This window comes from Syzygium oleosum, unplaced genomic scaffold (genome assembly GCF_021117445.2).
Source record: "Syzygium oleosum isolate NSW1041296 unplaced genomic scaffold, Sole_v2.1 Sole_v2.23, whole genome shotgun sequence".
NCBI lineage: Eukaryota > Viridiplantae > Streptophyta > Magnoliopsida > Myrtales > Myrtaceae > Syzygium > Syzygium oleosum.
In genome coordinates this window covers 37497-61613 of record NW_026607507.1, presented here as the reverse complement: position 1 = coordinate 61613, position 24117 = coordinate 37497, and the positions used below count along the sequence as shown (strand labels likewise).

Below are 24117 nucleotides of genomic sequence, written 5' to 3'. Positions count from 1 at the left end.
GCAGAAACTACTGCTAAGATGGTTTTGTACTTTTAAATACCTTCCGATCTTCTAATTGAAAACTATAGTACAAGCAAGATAGACACGCTTTTGAACGGGGAAAATCGCTACACATCATGCCTCGGATCTGCCAAAATGTTTACAAACTCTCAACAGGATCAACTTCTGTGCTCCCGCTAAAACAGCACACGCTAACTGAAACCGAAATTTAGTCAACATCCATGACCCGTTCCCTCATGTCGTCGGTGCTAGTCCACAGCTTAATTGTTCTGTCATGCGACACTGTAACTATATGACTTGCATCTGCACAAAAAGCACATTCATGAGCAGTCAGCAGGTTGAGAGGAATCCACATTGACGGGGGAAATACAATGTCAACTGACATAATTCAACAGTGAAATGCTCTGTTTTCCTTTATTCTTGCGGGATTAATCAGTTTGTCATTACTCTTTCATGCCATACAATGTCAAGTGACATATTCAACAGTGAAATGCTCTGTTTTCCTCTATTCTTGGGGGGATTAATCAGTTTGGCATCACAATACCAAGAATTTCCCGATGCCAATTACTGAATACTGTGGAGTAACCAGTTTAAGAAACATCTGCATTACATTAAGTTCCAAAAGGCTTTGTAACAACTGAGCAATCAGAGTTCTCACAGATGCACTTGACAGTATTTCTAGATCACAATAGTCGCCAATGTCAGCCTGCGATCCACAGGATCATGGCATTTGCTTTTGAACATATTTACCTATTCACCAGCTCATAAGTACACACATGACCATAATAGCAAATATTTGGTTCCCACATCACCAGGGCTGATCAAAATTCGAGGATCATAATCATGCATTACTGGCCAATTAAGACATTGCAAAAGAATACTCATCACAACAATCAAAATTAAGTCACAACAGAAAATAAATGCGTTTTTCTCTGAAACCACAGGGGGCTATCAATTTGGTTGCTGAAACTTCAAACACCAATCAATACGAACAATATACGGTGCCGCCCCCAAATGTTGCTAAGTCATGCTCAACCACCATCACCTCATACCATCTAGGCCCCGTTTGGTTCAGCATTCGAAATAAGCACTGGGGCTCTAAAGTCCCTTGGCCAAATGCAAATGGCGTTTGGCAATTTTTTTGAAGCACTTTGGGGAAATGCAATTGCATTTCCAAAGGCCTCTAAAGTCCCTTAGTCCAAGGCAAGTTTGGAGGTACTTTGACAAGTTACATTTTCGGAATGCTAGTAGCACTGTTCATGGACCGTTCATCTTCCCTGAGGATCTAGTCCGGAGGCCGGCGACCGCCGCCTGAGGGCTGGGTCGCCGGGGTTGGGCGACCCCTAGGCAGCGGTCGCCGGAGGTCGGGCGACCCCCTCAGGCGGTGGTGACCGGGGTCGCACGACCCAGGCGACGCCTAGGTCACGCAACCTCAGGCGAGGCTGGCCGGCAGCCAGATCTGGCCGTTGGCGGTTGGCCAGCGGCCAGATCTCGCTAGCGGAGGTTGGCCGGCGACCGTTTTGGCTTGCCGGTGGCTAAGCTCCACCTCAAAATTTTTTTTTTTTTAAAATATTAGCAAAAGTCCTTAAAAAAATTAGTTTTTACCAAACGGTATTTAGACCAAAGTTGCTTTCAAACGTGATTTTAAAATACACATTACCAAACACTACTTGCATTTTAGAAAACCCCTTTAGCCCAAAGACCTTTGGATTTTACCAAAGACATTCCCCCAAAATCGAACCAAACAGGCCCCTAGTCTGGCCATCATATATGAACATTTTTTCTTTTTTTCTGGGTGGGGGTGCTGGGCATAGACTAACAAATTGTATAGACTGCCAAATAACCACTAACCACCAAAGTTGTTGCATATTGTTCCCATCCCACCCACTTCATCTCTTGAAACTTAGTGCTTTGCAATTGTTTTTCTTGGTTTTGCATCAATCCAAATGTTAAGAAACCTATTTGCTAAAGAAATGAACTAAAAACTGGATAATTTGATTTACTTCCGGAAAGATTGTCCTGAAAGTAAGTATCTTCAAATTGACAGAGAGAATACTATGGAACCAGACAGAGGCTCGGTTCATCTTATGGCACATATCTTGCATGCTCAGCCACGTCAAAATTTTCCCGACTAAGTGAGTAGAGAACTAATCATATTGCACAAAGTTTTGCATAATCTACCCTCAAAACCATATATCCAAGAGAATCATAACTATGTTATGCTTGCATAGGAGTGAAGAAACTTACCTGCGGTGATATCCACTGATGTTATTTTGGCTTCATGCACTGACAAAGTTTTCACCGGCTTAAAGTCTCGGGCCGACCAGACCTAATCACATGCAGACACCAGATGTTATAAAAACAAGAACAGATTTTTCCACAACAATATAATTAAAGGGCAGAAAGCCAATCTAGTAAAACGAATACCTTTGCCGTAGTATCATATGACGCAGTCACCAGAAAGTATCCTTCTTGAGGCTCAAATTTCACTTCTGATATAAGATTTGCATGAGCAGGAATAACATACAATGACTTTTTCTTTCTTAAATCCCAAATACGACAGGTATTATCTTCACCACCGGTGGCTAAATGATATCCATTGGGTGAAAAGCTGATTCCCAGAATCTGAAAAGTGTATGGAAGAGGTATAAAAATCAACAGATGACAATATATTGGCAGCCAAGCATAAGTCAGTAACAATTCCAGAGACTCACTGGCTTAACATGTCCTTCCAAAGCAAGGATGCTTCTACCGGTGCGGAGGTCCCAAACACGTGCAAGAGCATCCAGTCCGCAAGATGCCACTAAGGATCCATCCTGGTTGAAGTCTATCCCATAAACACTTCTACTATGGCCTTCTTGAAGAAGTAGTTCCTCACCACTTTCTATATCCCACAACCTCCATGTCTTGTCAAAGCTAGTCGTACCCACGTACTTCCCTGATGGATGAAATGCAATACGACCAAGGCGATCCAGATGCCCCTCAAAAGTCTTCAAGATAGCTCCTTCAGTATTCCATATCTTTGCAGTCCGGTCAGCAGAAGCAGTTGCTATAAGATTTTGCACCGGAGAAAAGGCCACATCAGTAGCACGTTCTGTGTGACCCTTCAATGTGGACACTTTATTCACTTGAGGCATGCGACATGTGTCCCATAACTTAGCAACTCCACTCATGGAACTAGCAGAAGCAGAAAAAGCTAAGCTAAGTGATTCTCATACAATTGCAAAGTCAATCGCTAATGTTCAAGTCTACCCATGAAATATTATTTGGAAAGCCTGATTCCTAATTCATAATGAAAATGCATAACGAAGTCATGCTCAACACTACTCAGCATGATCAGGGTGTACAGCTATCATATAAATTCAATGAGATTTCATCACTCGAGAGGCAATTTGGTTGGTTGAAATGTGGTTCTGGCAGGTGGACAAAGAGCTTCCAATATTCAAATGAGCACTTATGCACTCTAACACGCATGCATCAAGGAGAAGATAAGCAAATTACCATGTGGCAAGCAGCTTTCCATCATGGGAGAAAGAGCAGCCTGAAAGTGGTCGATCATCACCAATCTCACTGCAATGCAAGGACAAGCTCTCTGCCTTTCTCAATGCCCAATCTATCTCTGCATCCACGTCCTCATCAGGGTCATCCCTTCTCCTTCTTGCACGTTCAAGACGCAGTGCAGCCCTCGCGATCGAAAATTTTGCAATATCTATTCTAGCATCCAAAAGAGCTTTAGATCCTTCGGTATAGAATGGATACTGAAGCATCTCTTCCTCGACATCCTCCGGAGCAGCGGAAGCAGCAGCCTCCTCATCCTCATGGGCTTTCATGAGCTTCTCGAGCTGTCCTTCAGCATCTAATTTAGCCATAAGCATCCGCAGCCGGTCCCGCCTTTCCATCTCTCTTTCCCCAAAGAGGGTCATAGGTTCTCCGAGCCGGCGAAGACGGGCACGTACAGCCTTATCATTAGTAGGCACCGCCAGAGCAGCACCGCGCCGCTTCATCATCAGATCTTGCATTGCCTTCTCATGCCGCTCCCGCACCAGCCTGCTCTCCTCTGTAATCTCATACTCCGCGGTCGACCCAGGAACAGCGCCCGCACGCCCCGCGTCATCATCGTCAGAGTCCGAGCCGCTACTGCTTCCAGCCTCTTCTTTCTTGGGCGCAGGAGGCCTGAAAACGGGAGGGCGGATGGGCAGAGGCGCCAGGGGTCGAAGGACCGGAGGAACTGCAGGAACAGGAGCCACCTGAGGCACCGCGGGAGGCGGGATTGCGGGCGGAAGAATCGGTTGAAGGGTAACACTATCGACAGCAGAAGCCAGAGCCTGACTATCCACAGCGGCATCGGTAGACTCCGCGAGGGCATTCAAATCTTCGAGATCCTCTTCAACACCCATGACAGCTGAGAAGACAAGGTTCAAAACGAGGCGCTCATCACAACTGGAAAGGAAGAAAAACAAAAAAAAAAAGCACCCAAAAAGCTGCTTCAAGGGTTTCTTCGACGGCCGTACCGAATTCAAGAGCGCTAGGCAATCGACTCGATACAGGTCCAACTCGAATCAACACTTCCAGGCGCGCGCGCGCGTTGCTAGTAAACAAAAAAAAAAAACCACGCATCAAGCAGAACCCAAGCAAATACACACGACGCCTTAACAATAAGACGGAAGCTGGTAAGAGATTCAGCCACCCAAAACCCGTCATTTTCAAGAGCAAAATCGGGGAGGAGGAAGCGGAAGCTGCACGGGGGAGGAACGCACCAAGGTTCAGGAAATCCTCGCGCAGCAACAAAATGACCTGCTACGCGAGGTGAGAGAGGGAGAGAACCTGAAAAGATAGTCACCTGAAGCTTCCTCTCGATCGTCTGGAGTGCGCTGAGAGCGCGGTGCACTGCAGGAGAACGAGAACGAGAACGAGAACGAGGGAGCTCTCCAACCTCCGACGCCTCGAGCGTACACCAGCTTGGGCTCTCTGCGCTCCTGCGAGGGTTCACCAGATGGCGGGCTCGGGCTGAGCATTCCATGCGGAGTTATAGTTCGGGCCGGGCCGGGTCAATGGTGGGGGGGGCTCGGTTCAGATGAACTCTTATCTACTCAAAACAAACATGTAGATCCGGGCTTGTTGGGGCCTGTCGAGGTCGGATCAGGCCCACGAAGGACGCAACAATTGCAGGGCTAGTTCCCAAAAAAAAAAAAAAAAAAAACAGTACCAACTTTACCTTGAGTGATAATTCTGACCCCGAACTTTTCTTTGTCCCGATAAAAAAACACTAAATTTTACTCGAGTCTGAAATATGGCCCCCGTGATGTGAAATTTTCAAATTGTTCGGGCCAGATTTTGGATTTAAGTGAAAGTTTGTGATTTTTTATGAGACAAAAAAAAAAGTTCGAGTCAGAATTATTACTCAAGGTAAAGTTAATGCTTTTTTTTGGGAATTAGACCGCATTTGCATGCGCCTGACTCTTGTGTGGATCTTAAAGCCTACGAAAGACATCATATGTGTGATCAAGTTGATCAGTTTTGAAAGCAGCGAATTTCACATTTAAATCGCAGCATACTTTGATGCACGTGAATAAGGTGATTTAAAAGCATTCGCAAAGGTTAGTCAAATCGAGAATTCGAACGCACGTGTTATAAAATATAAGAGAGCATAAAAGAGTTGAAAGTAGCGGGTGATGATCTCAACTCAATTTTTTTTTTTGCGAGAACACTAATAAAGCGATTGACATGATGAATGCGGCCGCGATAATCGAAAATCTTGATGCTTCGGTCTTTTGGGGTCTCTCCACTCAAAGGGTGTAACCTCTAATCGGATATTCCATAGCAGGCATGATCCTCTAGCTGCTAGAGTTGGTCGCCGCTTTTGGCTCGTCAAGGGAAAAAGACATTGGGTTATATAGCACAAACGATTCCTAAATTTGCATTTAATGTGCAATGTCGATTATGAATTTTGGCCTAACGTGTCAATGTAGTCTATAAACAATACGAAAATCTTTATAAGTTCAAGGATCATATTGAACATTGGATCGAAATTCAAGGTCACGGCGAACAAATCAAAAATTTTGAGAATGACCTTGCACAATAAACTAAATTTTAGGGATTGTGTGTGTCATTTTCTCATAAAATTATATCTTTCGCCGGGAACCGGCAAAAAACATCCTAGGACGAAACGACGACGGAGGACACTAAAAAACGCAAAAAGTTAAAAAATCTAAGCTTAGATACTCTTAAAAGGTTTAGCATATTCGGTTTTTTCGTACGTGAACATCTAAAGAACGGCGATTCTCTATTACACTTCCCCCCTGAACATTACGCCGACGATCGCCGCTCGCCGGGAGCTCTGCTTCTCTTCTCTCTCCGCCGACCCAATGGCCGTATCGCCGGCGGCGGTTCGAGCCTTGATCCTTTCCTTCACATTTCTGCTGTTCCTGAACCTGCGTCCGATCTCGCCTACGAAGGTCGGATCCGATCCCGGCGCGCCCGGCTGTGACGGCGACTACTACCAGGAGAAGTTCAGGCGCCGGGCGTCGCCGGAGAAGCGCCTCCCGGCGAGGCAGGGGTCGCCGTTCAAGATCGCCCTGTTCGCCGATTTGCACTTCGGGGAGGACGCGTGGACGGACTGGGGGCCCCGCCAGGACGTCAACTCCGTCCAGGTCATGTCCACCGTGCTCGACGATGAGGTTCCAGGTAAGTGCTTGTTTGGATTGGGTTTCGTTTTTCTTCTAGCGCGTTTCGCTTCGTGCTTGGCTCGGCCAGTGATTTGGCGAGTGTAGTGGACAGCCCAGATCCCGGGAATTTGCAAGGATAGTTCATTGGACTCGTGCTTTGAGAATTTGAGTGTGCTGTGGTGGGCGAGCTCAAAACAGTAGACTGCGGGTCGTAAAGAGATCGAATATGGAAGAAGAGGCCATCACTGGGTGAATGGCGAACGACCTAGACCTGCGGTTGATGCGCGTTAATGGTGATCTGGACTGAAGTTGGAAACAATAGAGAGAGGGCAAAAATTTTTCGACTTTTGACAAAAATTAGGACGCTGCTAACAATTCATAGGCCTTAAGATCTTCAAATTTTAGCTCTTGTTGCTGCTATTTCCGTGAATCAGCTACCAACCTGCTAAGTTTTGTGCAGGGCTTGCATTCGTGCGTTTTGCGACAGACTTGCCTGATACTTTGCCCAGGAAGCTCTTTAAAATAGGGACCTGTCGTTTGTCTGATCCACATTCTGACAAGACACATTGAATTGCGTTGCAGATTTTGTTGTGTATCTTGGAGATGTCATTACGGCAAATAACATTCCGATAGCAAATGCAAGCTCGTACTGGGATCAAGCTCTATCTCCAACAAGATCGAGGGGCATTCCCTTTGCTAGTGTCTTTGGAAACCATGACGATGCACAGTTTGTGTGGCCACTGGAGTGGTTTTCAGCCCCAGGCATTCCTTTGATTCACTGCCCTGTTGCAAATTCATCATTTTCAGGTAAACATCGAGGTTTGCTTACGTATGTTAAAGTCGACAATGCTTACATTAAACTGCAAATGTTTCTAATAGCCTGAACGCAAGATCATGGACTGGGATATCTTCACATCGATGTGATAGCTAGCTTGATGGAGTCATCGCATGAACAAAAGAAGCAGAAAGAATTGCTAGTATCGTAAATAATTAGATATAAAGTTGCACGGCACCTACAGTCTTGGAGTCGAATTAACTCGAAAAATGATCTCGTCTTGCAGATACGTGATTTATGTGTTGGTCGTATTTATACGTGATTTTTCCGTGTGTGATTAGGAGATTGCAGCTTCAGAGGAACACAGCGTTTGCAGCTCATGAAGAATGAGATAGAGCAGAATGCACTGTCCTATTCTAGTAAGGGTCCAGAGGATCTTTGGCCAAGCATATCCAATTACGTCCTTCAGATCTCGACAACGGATAATCCTCAGTCGCCTGTAGCGTACCTTTACTTTCTCGATTCTGGCGGTGGATCCTATCCAGAAGTAATATCAAAAGCCCAATCTGAATGGTTCAATAACCGATCTCTACAGATCAACCCAGATTCAAGGTACAAAGAAATGATGGCAGAACTTTTATTTATTTCGTATGCACCTATTACTGTTACTCATAAACTGAACTTATCCAGTTAATTTTCCCTGGTTTCCAGGAAGAAGCAATCGCGAACGCTGATAATCATATTTCTGTTGCAAAGAAATTTTTTTCTTTTTTTCTTTATAAAAAGATGGAGAAACTGTATAACGAGTGAGCAATTCGATGTTGGTTAGAATATCTATGAACTCTTTCTCCAGTTTTCTTGTGAAAAACAATTTATCACGTGGCACAGGGTACCAGAGTTGATATTTTGGCATATACCTAGTAAAGCTTACGTAAAGGTGGCTCCATGGATCGGTGTACGTAAGCCTTGTGTGGGCTCGATCAACAGGGAGACAGTTGCTTCTCAAGAAGCTGAAGCAGGGATCATGGAAATTCTTGAAAAGCGGCCTTCTGTCAAGGTAATTAATGCCACAAATTGGTTTGTTCATTGATACTTTGACGATCATCTGCTGAGCTGCTTTTATCACCTTGGTTTCTAGGCTTTGTCAACATGCAAGTATTATCTTTAAGCAAGACAGGCATTGAAACAAAAAAAAAAAAAAAAGCGGCAACGCTAGATGCTTCAACCACTTTCCAAGACTTGCCTGGTTTCTCCTTTGCATTTTTTTTTTCCCGGTCTGCACATTCTTGCTCCAGATATAAATGCATGTGGCTATACACAAGTTACTCCCGTTTGGTCTTCAGTGCTTTCTTTAAGAAAAGAGAAACTTGCTTGTCAAACTTCTTTTACACCCAGTGGAAGCATATGCCGCCACTTTCATGCATTAAGTTTGAGATACTTGAATCTTTGATAAACATTCGTTATTTCAATCTGATATGAGTAAAAGTGTAATTTTTTGTCACGATGGCAGGCAGTATTTGTTGGACACAACCATGGATTGGACTGGTGCTGCCCCTATAAGAAGCTGTGGCTATGCTTTGCCAGGCATACTGGGTATGGTGGCTATGGCAATTGGGCTAGAGGCGCGAGAATAATTGAGATAAATCAACACCCTTTCTCTATCAAGTCTTGGATAAGGATGGAGAATCACGACGTACACAGTGAAGTCCATTTGAGTTCTTAAAAGCGCTCGGTGTACAGTGAAAAAAAAAGCCACGTGATAAAGGACAGTATTCTCATGTACAAATGTGTCTAGCTCTTATAGAGAATGTATAGAATAATAAATTGTTGATTATATCTTGCTGGTTACCCATTCACGATAACCTCGATCACAATACATAACCCATTTCGATGCCTGAAGCGTAAAATCCTTGCAATCATTTGTAATTGAGTTCTAACTCCTCCAAGCTTAGTGTAATATCAATTCATCAAACGGCAGAACAAATTTCCATCAGTGCAGTTAGGCAATTTTGTTTCCATTCGCACACCCTACGAGCTTCTAGAACTACGCCCTTTCCAATGTAAGGACGGTGATGGGAAAAAATCTAGCCTTCTGCGCTGTGGAGTGTGGACTCCTAATATCAAACTGAGTTTCCATGCAGCCACAGATCGACCAAGGACGGTGATAGGAAAAAATCTAGCCTGCTGCGCTGTGGAGTGTGGACTCCTAATATCAAACTGAGTTTCCATGCAGCCACAGATCGACCACTATTCTTTGTCTTGTAATAGAGGGTCGTCCTGAAACAAGATGCTGTGCGTTATACCTGCGTTACAGCTATCAAATTATGCTTTTGGAGGTTGGAATCCATTAATATCGAAGTTTATGATTATTAACATTCACCTGTTTAACTAATAGTTAATCATGTGTGATGGGTGTCGAGGATAAACTTTCTTAACTAAATACTCAAAATGAGCACTCTGTCATATGCGTTAGAGGAAGAATTATATGAGACTTTCGTGATTTATTGCGATTGCCATTTTCTCTTCTTTCCTGTTTTTGCATGTTACATACTGCAGCAACTCTCTTATTTTAACATCATTGAGCTCACGATAGGTGTGCCCTTATTCCTTAACACAAGTCGGTGTGTACCCATTAGTTGAAATTAATAGGGTATTTTGGCTGTCTATTGGGGAAAAAGAGCCCCCAATGTTTCTCAAGCTCCGGGGTCTTCTGGTCCTCGTCGAACATAGCAAATATGTAAGTTTCGATTGGCTTTCCAGGCTTCTTGGGAGTCCCTTGCTTCACGTGCTGAATCAAATTCGAGTTGTAGATTCTCGCGTTGTCAATGGACGTTGCCTTCCCGCCAGCAGATGGCCAACCGCTCTCCGACACAACCACTTCTAGGGACCCCCCACCGGCTTTCTCTAGTGCAGAGTAAACAGCATCTAGAATTGCGTCAAACAAGTTCCGGTACCCAAGTGGTCCATCTTGCACCACGACCGAGTTCGCCGTGAACAGAGCATAGTCAAGGCGTTCCTGGGGATTGTTCGCATAGCTGAAGTACGGATAGAGGTTGACAAGCAAAAGGGACTTGTTGTTGACTAGGAATTGGATTATAGGATCTAGAAGCGGTCTGTGATCGGACTTAAGTGTGCCCTTCGATGGAGGAGACGATTCTCCTAAGATGATCGTGTCCACAGCTGTGGAAACCTTGATCTGGGCCCCGAGTCCGGCGTTCGAGATGGCAGTCTGGATGTTTCGCATGGCGGGGACGAGAAACTGGGCATTTTGAGAAGAAGGCTGCACTTCATTGCCAACTGCTATGTACCTGAACTTGACATTGCCATAGTTCTTCACATTGTTTTGGACCCAAGTGTTTGCATTGGTTTGGCTAGAGGCAATCCTTTGGAGGTCCTCATTGGGAAGGCCCAGCATGAGCTCAATGTTGGTGCCTCTAAGGGCTTGGAGAGCGGGCTGGTCCGGGCCATAGAGCCGCATCCTGCGGATATTGCGCTGGTTGTAGAGCGCAACCACGTCTGGCCGCGAAGGCAAGTTGGTGCCGAGCATTCCATAGCAAACCCCTATTTGAGCACCTGCATGGAATGGACAGAAGAGTTATTGCTTCAACGTAATTCTAGACTCTTCTTACTATGTGAAAGAAAAGCTTGCAAGATCTAACATCGTTAGTTGAATGAAAGTTGTTGAAGGGATAAGTGGTCTTTCATACTGTCAAAGCAGGTTTAAGATCTTGTACTTCTAATACAAATGAAGCTTAGTTTTGTGACCTTACCAGCTATGACTTCAGGCATGGTCAATTCAAATAGTTTTTCCGACCAAAAAAAAAATTCAAATATTTTGGTAAGGCTACTTTTTTGAGAGGGCACAGATTTTCCCTTATATATTTCATGATTTATAGAAATTCTTCCGTAAATTTGCTTCATTTGGGCTAAGGGTAGAATAGTAAACCGCCCATCTATATACCATTCCATCCCGTGCATCTTTGATATTTGAACTGGATTTATCAGCATTAGTGATGCATAGATTACAATCATCAGCTTTGATGAGATTCCATTTCAGGGCCACAAGATACGTCCGCGGGCTGGATCGGCTCTATTCTATGCATAACATAATCAGCACATAAATCTATCACCACAAAGAAAGATGCCATGCATTACTTCCCTTTGTAATTGCTCAACCGTGAGGACAGGTCGGTGTAATCTCTATATGTCACCATGAATGCGAGTCTCAACTTGCTTATATAACTTATCTAGCTACCTCGGAGATCCTAGTTGTGAAAGGAGAAAACACAGCACGAGAACACGCACGAAAGATCACGTGATACGAATGAGTAGACATTATAGTCCATTAAGAAGTAAAAAAGATTATATTCATTATCTTACTAACGAAATGAAATCATTGGATGATCTTTCCACAGAGAGAGAGAGAGAGACGAGCCTGTTGTATCAAAATTAGCTGCTAAAAGAGCCACTGTTAGCATGACAGAGAATATGGAAGATGTGAATGAAGCCATTTGAGACGGAGCGAGAAAGTTGCAGTTTGCAATCTCGGAAGATGCTCCTTTTTATATAGGGAGATGTGCATTGTATCACTACTTGTGCAGATTTCTAAGTAATGGCACGTGAAGACTAAGCAGTCTCCCTCTCTCCTTCTCCTCGCCACGTCCATCTGATCAAGACTTGATCATTTGCCAGGTCAAGTGCGCACCCCAAATGAAGACATATATCTCTCTCTCTCTCATCCATGTGATCAAGACTTCATGGTCTGCCAGGTCCAGTACGCAATCCCAATGGAGACATCTTTGGAGTGATCTCCATCTGTAAAGGCTAATGGAATTTTCCCCTCCAGCGACTAAGACTAATTCGAAGTCCCACGAGGTCTACTACCGACTGGAACTCCAAGCTATCGTGGCATGAAAATCATTAGGACTTTGAAAAGTTGGCGGAGGCTAGTGCTAGAAATCAGGACATTTTTCCACGAATGGGAAAAAAAAAACACGATGCTAGTAATAACACTAATCAAGAAATCATGTTTCCCTTGGGACACGGCAGCCCTTCGGTTTCGTGCCCGCTTACACAGTAGTCAAGCTATAGTAACGAGCTTATCCTTACAATTGCATGTGGAAACCGAATTCCGTAACGGATGTAAAACTCTCTAAGTAATGCGCTCGCACTCTCTTCACACGTGTGCATACCCACGACAAAAGGATAACTCTATCAGGCTCCTTGTACTCGAGGTGTTTGTTGTGGTTAACTTTTCGCTTTTCTTATATGAACAAGTGCATTAAAAGTCTTAAAACTTGTCACGAAAGTGCAATTGAGTCTTTAAATTTTCAAAAAATGCAATCAAGTCTTGAAACTTATTACAAAAATGTAATCAAGTCCTAAAACTTTGAAAATGTACAATCAAATCCTAAAACTATTCGTGAAAATGCAATCAAGTCCTAAAACTTTCAAAAATTATAATCAACGGAAGGACTTGATTGAACCAATTTGACAAATTTTAGGACTTGATTGAACTTTTTAAAAGTTTTTGGACTCGATTGCACTTTCGTAACAAGTTTTAAGACTAGATTGCACTTTTTGAAAATTTTAAGAGTCAATTGCACCTTTCGTAATAAGTTTTAGGGCTTTCAGTGCACTTATCTCTTTATTTTAAATTGTTAGAATATGAAAACACATTCATATTGAGCATCTCAAATTCATAATGTTGACAAAAAAAGAATAAAAATCTTAAAGCCATCTAACCCATAACATTTTAAAATCATATTAGACTTTTCCATATTATACTCTTAGAAGGGGTTTTCCACTTTGTCACGACTCAGGGAGTCACAGGTGTATTTATAGTTTCCCAAGTTTTGCTTGAACCAAGAGAACTTATCTTCATGAATAGACCTCATCAAACAACCTATTCAACCATTCGCCCACTCCACTGATTCCCTGTGGATATTGTTAATTTTTTTTTTTTGGTCGAAATGGATATTGTTATTTGTATGGTAGGAATTTTAGGCCTGCCACAATAGTCAAAAGCCGTAAAATCATACTGGGACCGGGATTCGTCTTGCTATCGAGATTGGACCTAGATTAATGAATTCTAAGGTTGAAATTCAAGCCTTGTGGTCCAATGACATACCGATTCAAGCGCCGTGATTAGCGTCATTGCATTCGGGTCTTACTAATCAAGTGTCATCAATCTTGTCATGGATCTATATCAGCATCAGGGATAGTTAACAAAGTGATCCTATCTAGACAAATGAACTTGTACCATCGATTAAGGGGACATCTTGTCCTGTCCTTTAATTGCCTTTCACTCTCTCTAAAATTTTGAAATCGAGGAAGAGCATATACATCAAGACAAATGAAGAAGGCAACTGCACAGATTTTTATCAGAAAGCAATCAGAATAACTTATTTTATTTCTTTTCTTGATAAGAAACAGAAGGAGCTCCACTGAACTAAAGAGTACAGAACAGTAACTTGCAAAAAAAAAGAAAAAGGGAAAAAGTTCCACTTCATCTACTGATAGACAACTAACTGTCGTACAGAAGTATAAACTCACAAATAATGCAACGCCAGATGCTCTAGACCAATTTACAACGAAAAAGTTACCTTAATATACCAGCGGCAATTAGATAGTTGCTAGAATCACATTGCCTCGGCAATATCCTGATTGGTGGGCAATCCACAAGCCATGGAGATGAATATCCACTCCTCCCCAGGATGTTAATATAAAAGGGCGCCTCACAACAAATCAGCTTCACTTTTTGGAGCCGATCTTTGACACGCCCATTTTATAAGAATCCGTGCATATGCGAGCACACAAAAATGCTGCAGTTCAATGAGATCATATCTTGTCATTCAATGTCAACCAGCTTCAACCATCAAGAACGGAAAGGCATTAGGCAGGTTGTCCAGGAAAGCTCAATCGCCTAAGGACATGTCATCCTCATCCAACCAAGGACCTAGTGTCATCACTCTTCATTTTCAAGCAGATGACTCCTCAATATCATGATTATCTTTTGAAGGACCCCATCATTTTGAGCCAGATATTCTTCCGCTTCATGTTTAGCACAGAAAACCTTCCCGTATATGTTGTGTGTGGATCCTTCTTTCCAGATAATCCCATGATCACAGGCCAATTCTAAGACCTCAGATTCCAAGCAAAAACCCTTTCCAAACATGATTCCTAGTTCAGCTTTCTTCTTAACGGGTGCCAACTTATTTTTCACCACTTCCTCGCAAACCCGAAGACCAGTTGGCCAGTGAAATTGCCGCCCAAAAGTAAATGTCAAACAGATAATTAGAGATAAATACTATTGGAAAATCATAGTGCAAGAAAATTCTCTGTACAAACAATCTTAAGTTAGAAACTGAATTCCGTCAACTAATAAAAACAACACTCTGAAAGTCCAAACATTCTCATAAATACAGTTAAGAAAAAAAAAAACTCCATCTTGAAGATCTTGTTTACGTAATCATTCACACAAATATTCAAATAGATCAGCTTTCCCTGTCGTGAGATTTTGGTAGAACCACTGCCAACTGTTCTAAAAGCTTAAACTGTTAGATGAAGGCGTAGTTTAATATTTAATTACTTTAACACTCTCCTCCATGCTTAGTTTGGTCTTTTTGCCTAGTACTAAGCGTGGACATATTTAATTGGGGAGACAAATGGGGCCTGGAAAGATTGGAACTCAGGACCACCAGCTCTGATACCATATGAGATTTTGGTAAAACCATTGCCAACTGTTTTAAAAGCTTAAGCTGTTAGATGAAGGCATAGTTTAATATTTAATTACTCTAACACCTACAAATCAGAACAATATCGTAATGAGCAAATCCTGTCATACTTCTGCTCCCTTCCAAATTTTGAGAGCCTAACAAAAACATAATAGAGGACGCTATATGCTCCATCAATTAATTCATAGAAATTTGCACTGCCGGAACATATTAATAAATAATACTGATCCCGTGGAAAAAGTACATAGCACTAATTTGAGAAAAATCCTCTACTTCCAACAAATGAGTAAATGCAACTACTAGAGGGAGATTATATATATAGGCCCATTGAAATCCATTAAGTAAATGAACAGGGATACTTATGCACTCTAACACGCGTGCATCAAGGAGAAGATAAGTAAATTACCATGTGGCAAGCAGCTTTCCATCGTGGGAGAAAGAGCAGCCTAACAGTGGTCGATCATCACCAATCTCACTGCAATGCAAGGACAAGCTCTCTGCCTTTTTCAATTCCCAATCTATCTCTGCATCCTCATCCTCATCGGGGCCGTCCCTTCTCCTTCTTGCACGTTCAAGATGCAGTGCAGCCCTCGCGATCGAAAATTTTGCAATATCTATTCTAGCATCCAAAAGAGCTTTAGAACGTTCGGTATAGAATGGATACTGAAGCATCTCTTCCTCGACATCCTCCGGTGCAGCGGAAGCAGCAGCCTCCTCATCCTCATGGTCTTTCATGAGCTTCTCGGGCTGTCCTTCAGTATCTAATTTAGCCATAAGCATTCGCAGCCGGTCCCGCCTTTCCATTTCTCTTTCCCCAAAGAGGGTCATAAGTTTCTCCGAGCCGGCGAAGATGGGCACGCACAGCCTTATCATTAGTGGGCACCGCCAGAGCAGCACCGCGGCGCTTCATCATCAGATCTTGCATTGCCTTTTCATGCCGCTCCCGCACCAGCCTGCTCTCTTCTGTAATCTCATACTCCACGGTCGACCCGGGAACAGCGCCTGCACGCCCTGCGTCATCATCGTCCGATTCCGAGTCACTACTGCTTCCAGCCTCTTCTTTCTTGGGTGAAGGAGGCCTGAGGCCTGAAAACGGGAGGGCGGATGGGCAGAGGCGCCAGAGGTCGAAGGACCGGAGGAACTGCAGGAACAGGAGCAACCGGAGGCGCAGCGGGAGGCGGGATTGCGGGCGGAAGGCTGGGCAGGGTGGGTTGAAGGGTAACGCCATCGACGGCAGAAGCCAGAGCCTGACTATCCACAGCGGCATCAGTAGACTCCGCGAGGGCATTCAAATCTTCGAGATCCTCTTCAACACCCATGACAGCTGACAAGACAAGGTTCAAAACGAGGCGCTCATCACAACCGGAGAGGAAAACAAAAACACCCAAAAGCTGCTTCAAGGGTTTCTTGAACGGCCGTACCGAATTCAAGAACGCTAGGCAATCGACTCGATACCGAGCCAACTCGAATCAACACTCCAGGCGCGCGTTGCTAGTGAAAAGAAAACCACATATCAAGCAGAACCCAAGCGAAACAGACGACCCCTTAACAATGAGACGGAAGCTGATAAGAGATTCAGCCACCCAAAACCCATCATTTTCAAGAGCAAATCGGGGAGGAGGAAGCAGAAACTGCACAGGGGAGGAACGCACGAAGGTTCAGGAAATCCTGGCGCACCAACAAAATGCCCTGCTACGTGGGGTGAGACAGGAAGAGAACCTGAAAAGATTGTCAGCTGAAGCTTCCTCTCGATCGTTTGGAGTGCACTGAGAGCGCAGTGCAGTGCAGGAGAACGAGAACGAGAACGAGAACGACGGAGCTCTCCAACCTCCGACGCCTCGAACGTGTACCAGCTTGGGCCTGCGCTCCTGCGAGGGATCACTAGATGGCGGGCTCGGGCTGAGCATCATGTGCCGAGTTGTCTCTCGGGCCGGGCCAATGGGCAGACCCGGCTCGTACGGGCCCGTCGCGGTCGGATCAGGCCCACGGAGGAAGCAAACGTTTGCGTGTACCCGACTCTCGTGTGAATCTAAAGAAACATCAAGCCGTCGTCGGATCAGCGTGATGCAGAATCCCGCACGAGGCTCGACAACTACGAAAGACATAGCATGTGCAATCAAGTTGATCGGTTCGAAATTAGCGAACTCCATATTTGTACACCTGATGCACGTGAACAGGACGATTCAAGCACATTCATAAAGATTTCATTAAAAAAAGAGAAAGAGAAAGAGCATGAAAGAGTTAGAGAAAGTATCGGGTAATAAATCCCGAATCGGTCGTTTTCTGCTAGAACACTAATAAAAGGAGACCTACTAATAAAAGTGATTGGGCGTGATGAATGGGACCGCAATAATGATCGAAAATCCTTGGGCTTTAACATCCTCGGACGAGACGACAACGGAGGACATTAAAAAACGCAAAAAGAGCTGAACATCTAAAGCTTAGATACTCCTAAAAGGTTTCGCATATTCGGTTTTTTCGTACGTGAGCATGTAAAGAACGGCGATTCTCTATTACACTTCCCCCCTGAACATTACGTCGACGATCGCCGATCGCCGGGAGCTCTGCTTCTCTCCTCTCTCCGATGACCCAATGGCCGTATCGCCGCCGGCGGCTCGAGGCTTGATCCTCTCCTTCGCATTTCTGCTGTTCCTGAACCTGCGTCCGATCTCGCCTTCGGCGGTCGGATCCGATCCCGGCACGCCCGGCTGTGCCGGTGACTACTACCGGGAGAAGTTCAGGGGCCGGGCGTCGCCGGAGAAGCGCCTCCCGGCGAGGCAGAGGTCGCCGTTCAAGATCGCCCTGTTCGCCGATTTGCACTTCGGGGAGGACGCCTGGACGGACTGGGGGCCCCGCCAGGACGTCAACTCCGTCCAGGTCATGTCCACCGTGCTCGACGATGAGGTTCCCGGTAAGCGCTTGCTTGGATTGGGTTTCGTTTTTCTTGTAGCGCGTTTCGCTTCGTGCTTGGCTCGGCCAGTGATTCGGCGAGTGTCGTGGACCGCCCGGATCCCGGGAATTGCGAGGATAGTTCATTGGACTCGTGCCTTGAGAATTTGAGTGTGCTGTGGGGGGCGAGCTCGAAACAGTTGAATGCGGGTCGTAAGGAGATCGAATATCCAAGAAGAGGGCGTTATGTGGTGGGTCGCAAATGACCTGTGGTTTGGTTTGTGCGCGTTGATGGTGATCTGGACTGAAGTTGGAAACGATGGAGACCTTGGAGTTGGCGAATACTTTGGAGACCTTATTTCTCATACCAAGCATGCCCACGTGAGTTTAGGGAAATCGAAATATGAACCGACGATATGTGACCCAACGGATGGAATATCGGAGCAAATCGGTTTTTTTCTTTTAGGCTTGTGTTTTAAGCTGACTCGTTTGTTGTGGGATCAAACGGATTCAAATGGGCTTGGATTTTGGGCCCATTTTAAGTTCTATATATTGTACTTGTATGAGAGATCATTGTGACAAGTGGTTGTGATTATAAACCTAAATATCATAGTGGAATCCTTTTGCAAGACGTAGCCCTATTCTGGAGTGAATCTGGGTAAACTCGTGTATCGATTTTTCTATTATCCGTGTGATTGTTCTGATTTTGTTTAGGATATAAACCATCAGGAGAAAGGGAGAAATGGTTGTTCTTCTTTTGAAAAAATTAGGACACTGCCACTAATTCATAGGACTTAAGGTTTTCAAATTTTAGCTCATGCTGCTGCTATTCCGTGAATCAGCTTCCAACCTGCTAAGTTTAGTGCAGGGCTTTAATTCGTGCGTTTTGCGACAAACTCAGCCTGCTACTTTGCCCGGGAAGCTCTTTGAAATGGGGACCTGTCTTTAGTCTGATCCACATTCTGACGAGACACATTGAATTGCGTTGCAGATTTTGTTGTATATCTTGGAGATGTCATAACGGCAAATAACATTCCGATAGCAAATGCAAGTTCGTACTGGGATCCAGCTCTATCTCCAACAAGATCGAGGGGCATTCCCTTTGCTAGTGTCTTTGGAAACCATGACGATGCACCGTTTGTGTGGCCATTGGAGTGGTTTTCAGCCCCAGGCATTCCTTTGATTCACTGCCCTGTTGCAAATTCATCATTTTCAGGTAAACATCGAGGTTTGCTTACGTATGTTAAAGTCAACAATGCTTACATTTAACTGCAAATGTTTCTAATAGCCAGAACGCAAGTTCATGGACTGGGATATCTTCACATTGATGTTATAGCTAGCTTGATGGAGTCATCGCATGAACAAAAGAAGCAGAAAGAATTGATAGTATAGTATATAATTAGATATAAAGTTGCACGGCACCTACAGTCTTGGAGTCGAATTAACTCGAAAAATGATCTCGTCTTGCAGATACGTGATTTATGTGTTGGTCGTATTTATACATGATTTTTCCGTGTGTGATTAGGAGATTGCAGCTTCAGAGGAGCACAGCGTTTGTAGCTCATGAAGAATGAGATAGAGCAGAATGCACTGTCCTATTCTAGTAAGGGTCCAGAGGATCTTTGGCCAAGCATATATATCCAATTACGTCCTTCAGTTCTCGACAACGGATAATCCTTAGTCCCCTGTAGCGTACCTTTACTTTCTCGATTCTGGCGGTGGATCCTATCCAGAAGTAATATCAAAAGCCCAATCTGAATGGTTCAATAACCGATCTCTACAGATCAACCCAGATTCAAGGTACAAAGAAATGATGGCAGAACTTTTATTTATTTCGTATGCACCTATTACTATTACTCATAAACTGAACTTATACAGTTAATTTTCCCTGGTTTCGAGGAAGAAGCAATCACGAACACTGATAATCCTATTTCTGTTGCAAAGAAATTTTTTTCCTTTTTTCTCAATAAAAAGATGGAGAAACTGTATAACGAGTGAGCAATTCGATGTTGGTTAGAATATCTATAAACTCTTTCTTCAGTTTTCTTGTGAAAAACAATTTATCACGTGGCACAGGGTACCAGAGTTGATATTTTGGCATATACCTAGTAAAGCTTACGAAAAGGTGGCTCCATGGATCGGTGTACGTAAGCCTTGTGTGGGCTCGATCAACAAGGAGACAGTTGCTTCTCAAGAAGCTGAAGCAGGGATCATGGAAATTCTTGAAAAGCGGCCTTCTGTCAAGGTAATTAATGCCACAAATTGGTTTGTTCATTGATACTTTGACGATCATCTGCTGAGCTGCTTTTATCACCTTGGTTTCTAGGCTTTGTCAACATGCAAGTATTATCTTTAAGCAAGACAGCCATTGAAAACACAAAAAAAAAAAGCGGCAACGCTAAATGCTTCAACCACTTTCCAAGACTTGCCTGGTTTCTTCTTTGCATTTTTTTTCCCGGTCTGCACATTCTTGCTCCAGATATAAATGCATGTGGCTATACACAAGTTGCTCCGGTTTGGTCTTCAGTGCTTTCTTAAGAAAAAGAGAAACTTGCTTGTCAAACTTCTTTTACACCCAGTGGAAGCATATGCCGCCACTTTCATGCATTAAGTTTGAGATACTTGAATTTTTTATAAACATTCGTTATTTCAATCTGATATGAGTAAAAGTGTAATTTTTTGTCACGATGGCAGGCAGTATTTGTTGGACACAACCATGGATTGGACTGGTGCTGCCCCTACAAGAAGCTGTGGCTATGCTTTGCCAGGCATACTGGGTATGATGGCTATGGCAATTGGGCTAGAGGCGCAAGAATTATTGAGATAAATCAACACCCTTTCTCTATTAAGTTTGGATAAGGATGGAGAATCACGACGTACACAGTGAAGTCGATTGGAGTTCTTAAAAGCGTACGATGTACAGTGAAAAAAAGCCACATGATAAAGGACAGTGTTCTCATGTACAAATGTGTCTAGCTCTTATAGAGAATGTATAGAATAATAAATTGTTGATTATGTCGTGCTGGTTACCCATTCATGATAACCTCGATCACAATACATAACCCATTTCGATGCCTGAAGAGTAAAATCCTTGCAATCATTCGTAATTGAGTTCTAACTCCTCCAAGCTTAGTGTAATATCAATTCATCAAACGGCAGAACCAATTTCCATCAGTGCAGCTAGGCAATTTTGTTTCCATTCGCACACCCTACAAGCTTTTGGAACGACGCCTTTTCGAATGTAAGGACGGTGATAGGAAAAAATCTAGCCTGCTACACTGTGGAGTGTGGACTCCTAATATCAAGCTGAGTTTCCATGCAGCCACAGATGGACCACTATTCTTAGTCTTGTAATAGAGGATCGTCCTGAAACAAGATGCTGTGCGTTATACCTATGTTACAGTTATCAAATTATGTTTTTGGGGGTTGGAATCCATTAATATCGAAGTTTATGATTATGAACATTCACCTGTTAACTAATAGTTGATCATGTGTGATGGGTGTCGAGGATAAACTTTCTTAACTAAATACTCAAAATGAGCACTCTGTCATATGCGTTAGAGGAAGAATTATATGACTTTCGTGATTTATTGCGATTGCCATTTTCTCTTCTTTCCTGTTTTCGCATGCTACATACTGCAGCAACTCTCTTATTTTAACATCATTGAGCTCACGATAGGTGTGCCCTTATTCCTTAATACAAGTCGGTGTGTACCCATTAGTTGAAATTAATAGGGTATTTTGGCTGTCTATTGGGGAAAAAGAGCCCCCAATGTTTCTCATACTCCGGGGTCTTCTGGTCCTCGTCGAACATAGCAAATATGTAAGTTTCGATCGGCTTTCCAGGCTTCTTGGGAGTCCCTTGCTTCACGTGCTGAATCAAATTCGAGTTGTAGATTCTCGCGTTGTCAATGGACGTTGCCTTCCCGCCAGCAGATGGCCAACCGCTCTCCGACACAACCACTTCTAGGGACCCCCCACCGGCTTTCTCTAGTGCAGAGTAAACAGCATCTAGAATTGCGTCAAACAAGTTCCGGTACCCAAGTGATCCATCCGACACCACGACTGAGTTCGCCGTGAACAGAGCATAGTCGAGGCGTTCCTGGGGATTATCCTTGTAGCTGATGTACGGATAGTGGTTGACAAGCAAAGGGGACTTGTTGTTGACTAGGAATTGGATTATAGGATCTAGAAGCGGTCTGTAATCGGGCTTAAGTGTGCCCTTCGATGGGGGAAACGATTCTCCTAAGATGCCCGTGTCCACAGCTGTGGAGACCTTGATCTGGGCCCCGAGTCCGGCGTTCGAGATGGCAGTCTGGATGTTTCGCATGGCGGGGACGAGAAACTGGGCATCTTGAGAAGAAGGCTGCACTTCATTGCCAACTGCTATGTACCTGAACTTGACATTGCCATAGTTCTTCACATTGTTTTGGACCCAAGTGTCTGCTTCGGCTTGGCTAGAGGCAATCCTTCGGAGGTAGTCATTGGGAAGGCCCAGCATGAGCTCAATGTTGGTGCCTCTAAGGGCTTGGAGAGCGGGCTGATCTGGGTCATAGAGCCGCATCCTGCGGATATTGCGCTGGTTGTAGAGCGCAACCACATCTGGCCGCAAAGGCAAGTTGCTGCCTTGCATTCCATAGCAAACCCCTATTTGAGCACCTGCATGGAATGGACAGAAGAGTTATTGCTTCAACATAATTCTAGACTCTTCTTACTATGTGAAAGAAAAGCTTGCAAGATCTAACATCTTTAGTTGAATGAAAGTTGTTGAAACGAAAAATGGTCTTTCATACGGTTTCAAACTTATGATTATTGAATGGAAAAGTGGTATTTCATACTGTCAAAGCAGGTTTAAGATCTTGTACTTCTAATATAAATGAAGCTTAGTTTTGTGACCTTACCAGCTATGACTTCAGGCGAGGTCAATTCAAATAGTTTGGTAAGCCTACTTTTTTGAGAGGTTTCTTCATTGGGGTATGGGTAGAATAGGGAACTGCCTATCTATATACCATTCCATCCCATGCCTCTTTGAAATTTGAACTGAATTGATCAGCATTAGTGATGCATAGATTACAATCATCAGCTTTGATGAGAATCCATTTCAGGGCCACAAGATACGTCCGCGGGCTGGTTTGACTCCATTCTACTTAGATATGCATAACATATTAAGCACGTAAATCTATCGTGAACCATGAAGAAAGATGCCATGCATTACTTCCCCTTATAATTGCTCAAACGAGAGGACAAGTCAGCGTAATCTCTGTATGTCACCATGCATGTGAGTGGCTACCTTGCTTATATAACTCATACCGCAGAGACCCTAGTTGTGAAAGAAGAAAACACGACACGAGAACACGCACACAGAATCACGAGATAAGAATGAGTAGACCTTATAGTCCGTTGAGAAGTAAAAAAGATTTGATCCATCATCTTAGTGACGAAATGAAACCATTGGATAATCTTTTTAGAGAGAGAGAGAGACGGACCTGTTGTATCAAAGCTAACTGTTAAAAGAGTCAGTGTTAGCATGACAGAGAATATGAAAGATGTGAATGAAGCCATCTGAGACGGAGTGAGAAAGTTGCACTTTGCAATCTTGGAAGAGGCTCCGTTTTATTGAGGGAGATGTGCATTGTATCACGACTCGTGCAGATTTCTGAGTAATGACATGCGAAGACTAGGCACAGTCTCCCTCTCTCCCTCTCCGCCATGTCCATCTGATCAAGACTTGATCATTTGCCAGGTCAAGTACGCACTCCAAATGAAGACATCTCTCTCTCTCTCTCTCTCTCTCTCTCTCTCTCTCTCTCTCTCTCTCTCTCTCTCATCCATCTGATCAAGACTTCATCATCTGCCGGGTCAAGTACGCTGTCCCAATGAAGACATCTTCAGCTGCAGCCAAACGAGAAGAAGTTATCTCCATCTATTAAGTCGAATGGAATTTTCCACTCCAGCGACTAAGACTGCTTCAAAGTCCCACGAGGTCAACTACCGAGTGGAACTCCAAGCTATCGTGGCACGAAAATCATTAGGACTATGAAAACTTGGCGGA

At 43.9% G+C, this 24117-nt stretch overlaps 3 protein-coding genes, 1 long non-coding RNA gene and 1 pseudogene across 9 annotated transcripts; 2 read left to right on the top strand and 3 right to left on the bottom strand.

The window, feature by feature from the left end:
• Positions 1 to 22: 22 nt before the first annotated feature.
• On the bottom strand, positions 23 to 17101 carry LOC130134729 (U4/U6 small nuclear ribonucleoprotein PRP4-like protein). 2 transcript variants are annotated; one of them, XM_056302367.1, is made up of 8 exons: positions 16971 to 17101; positions 4825 to 4887; positions 4512 to 4588; positions 3502 to 4402; positions 2715 to 3177; positions 2428 to 2625; positions 2248 to 2329; positions 23 to 303 (listed from the first exon to the last, which is right to left on the bottom strand). In XM_056302367.1, exons 1-8 carry the CDS (start codon positions 17084 to 17086, stop codon positions 209 to 211), a joined length of 1995 nt encoding a protein of 664 aa, XP_056158342.1. In that variant the 5' UTR covers positions 17087 to 17101; the 3' UTR covers positions 23 to 208. The 2 variants fall into 2 exon arrangements, with proteins under 2 accessions (XP_056158342.1, XP_056158343.1); XM_056302368.1 differs by lacking the exon at positions 16971 to 17101 and having other exon boundaries at positions 4758 to 4916.
• Positions 6273 to 9339, top strand: LOC130134731 (probable inactive purple acid phosphatase 16). 2 transcript variants are annotated; one of them, XM_056302373.1, is made up of 5 exons: positions 6273 to 6684; positions 7248 to 7472; positions 7785 to 8052; positions 8329 to 8497; positions 8951 to 9339. In XM_056302373.1, the coding sequence occupies exons 1-5, from the start codon at positions 6366 to 6368 to the stop codon at positions 9161 to 9163; spliced, it is 1194 nt and encodes a 397-aa protein (XP_056158348.1). In that variant the 5' UTR covers positions 6273 to 6365; the 3' UTR covers positions 9164 to 9339. The 2 variants fall into 2 exon arrangements, with proteins under 2 accessions (XP_056158348.1, XP_056158347.1); XM_056302372.1 differs by having other exon boundaries at positions 6287 to 6684; positions 7782 to 8052.
• Positions 9906 to 23710, bottom strand: LOC130134732 (glucan endo-1,3-beta-glucosidase, basic isoform-like). Of its 4 annotated transcripts, none has more exons than XM_056302374.1 (2): positions 23552 to 23689; positions 9906 to 11013 (listed from the first exon to the last, which is right to left on the bottom strand). In XM_056302374.1, exons 1-2 carry the CDS (start codon positions 23625 to 23627, stop codon positions 10073 to 10075), a joined length of 1017 nt encoding a protein of 338 aa, XP_056158349.1. In that variant the 5' UTR covers positions 23628 to 23689; the 3' UTR covers positions 9906 to 10072. The 4 variants fall into 4 exon arrangements, with proteins under 4 accessions (XP_056158349.1, XP_056158351.1, XP_056158352.1 ...); XM_056302376.1 differs by lacking the exon at positions 23552 to 23689 and adding an exon at positions 11876 to 11975; XM_056302377.1 differs by lacking the exon at positions 23552 to 23689 and adding an exon at positions 11821 to 11843.
• On the bottom strand, positions 14753 to 15575 carry LOC130134733 (uncharacterized). Its single transcript, XR_008814261.1, has 2 exons — positions 15244 to 15575; positions 14753 to 14946 (listed from the first exon to the last, which is right to left on the bottom strand). It is a non-coding gene; the product is annotated as an uncharacterized LOC130134733 (long non-coding RNA).
• LOC115669345 (probable inactive purple acid phosphatase 16) lies at positions 17621 to 21153 on the top strand (annotated as a pseudogene).
• Positions 23711 to 24117: the final 407 nt, after the last annotated feature.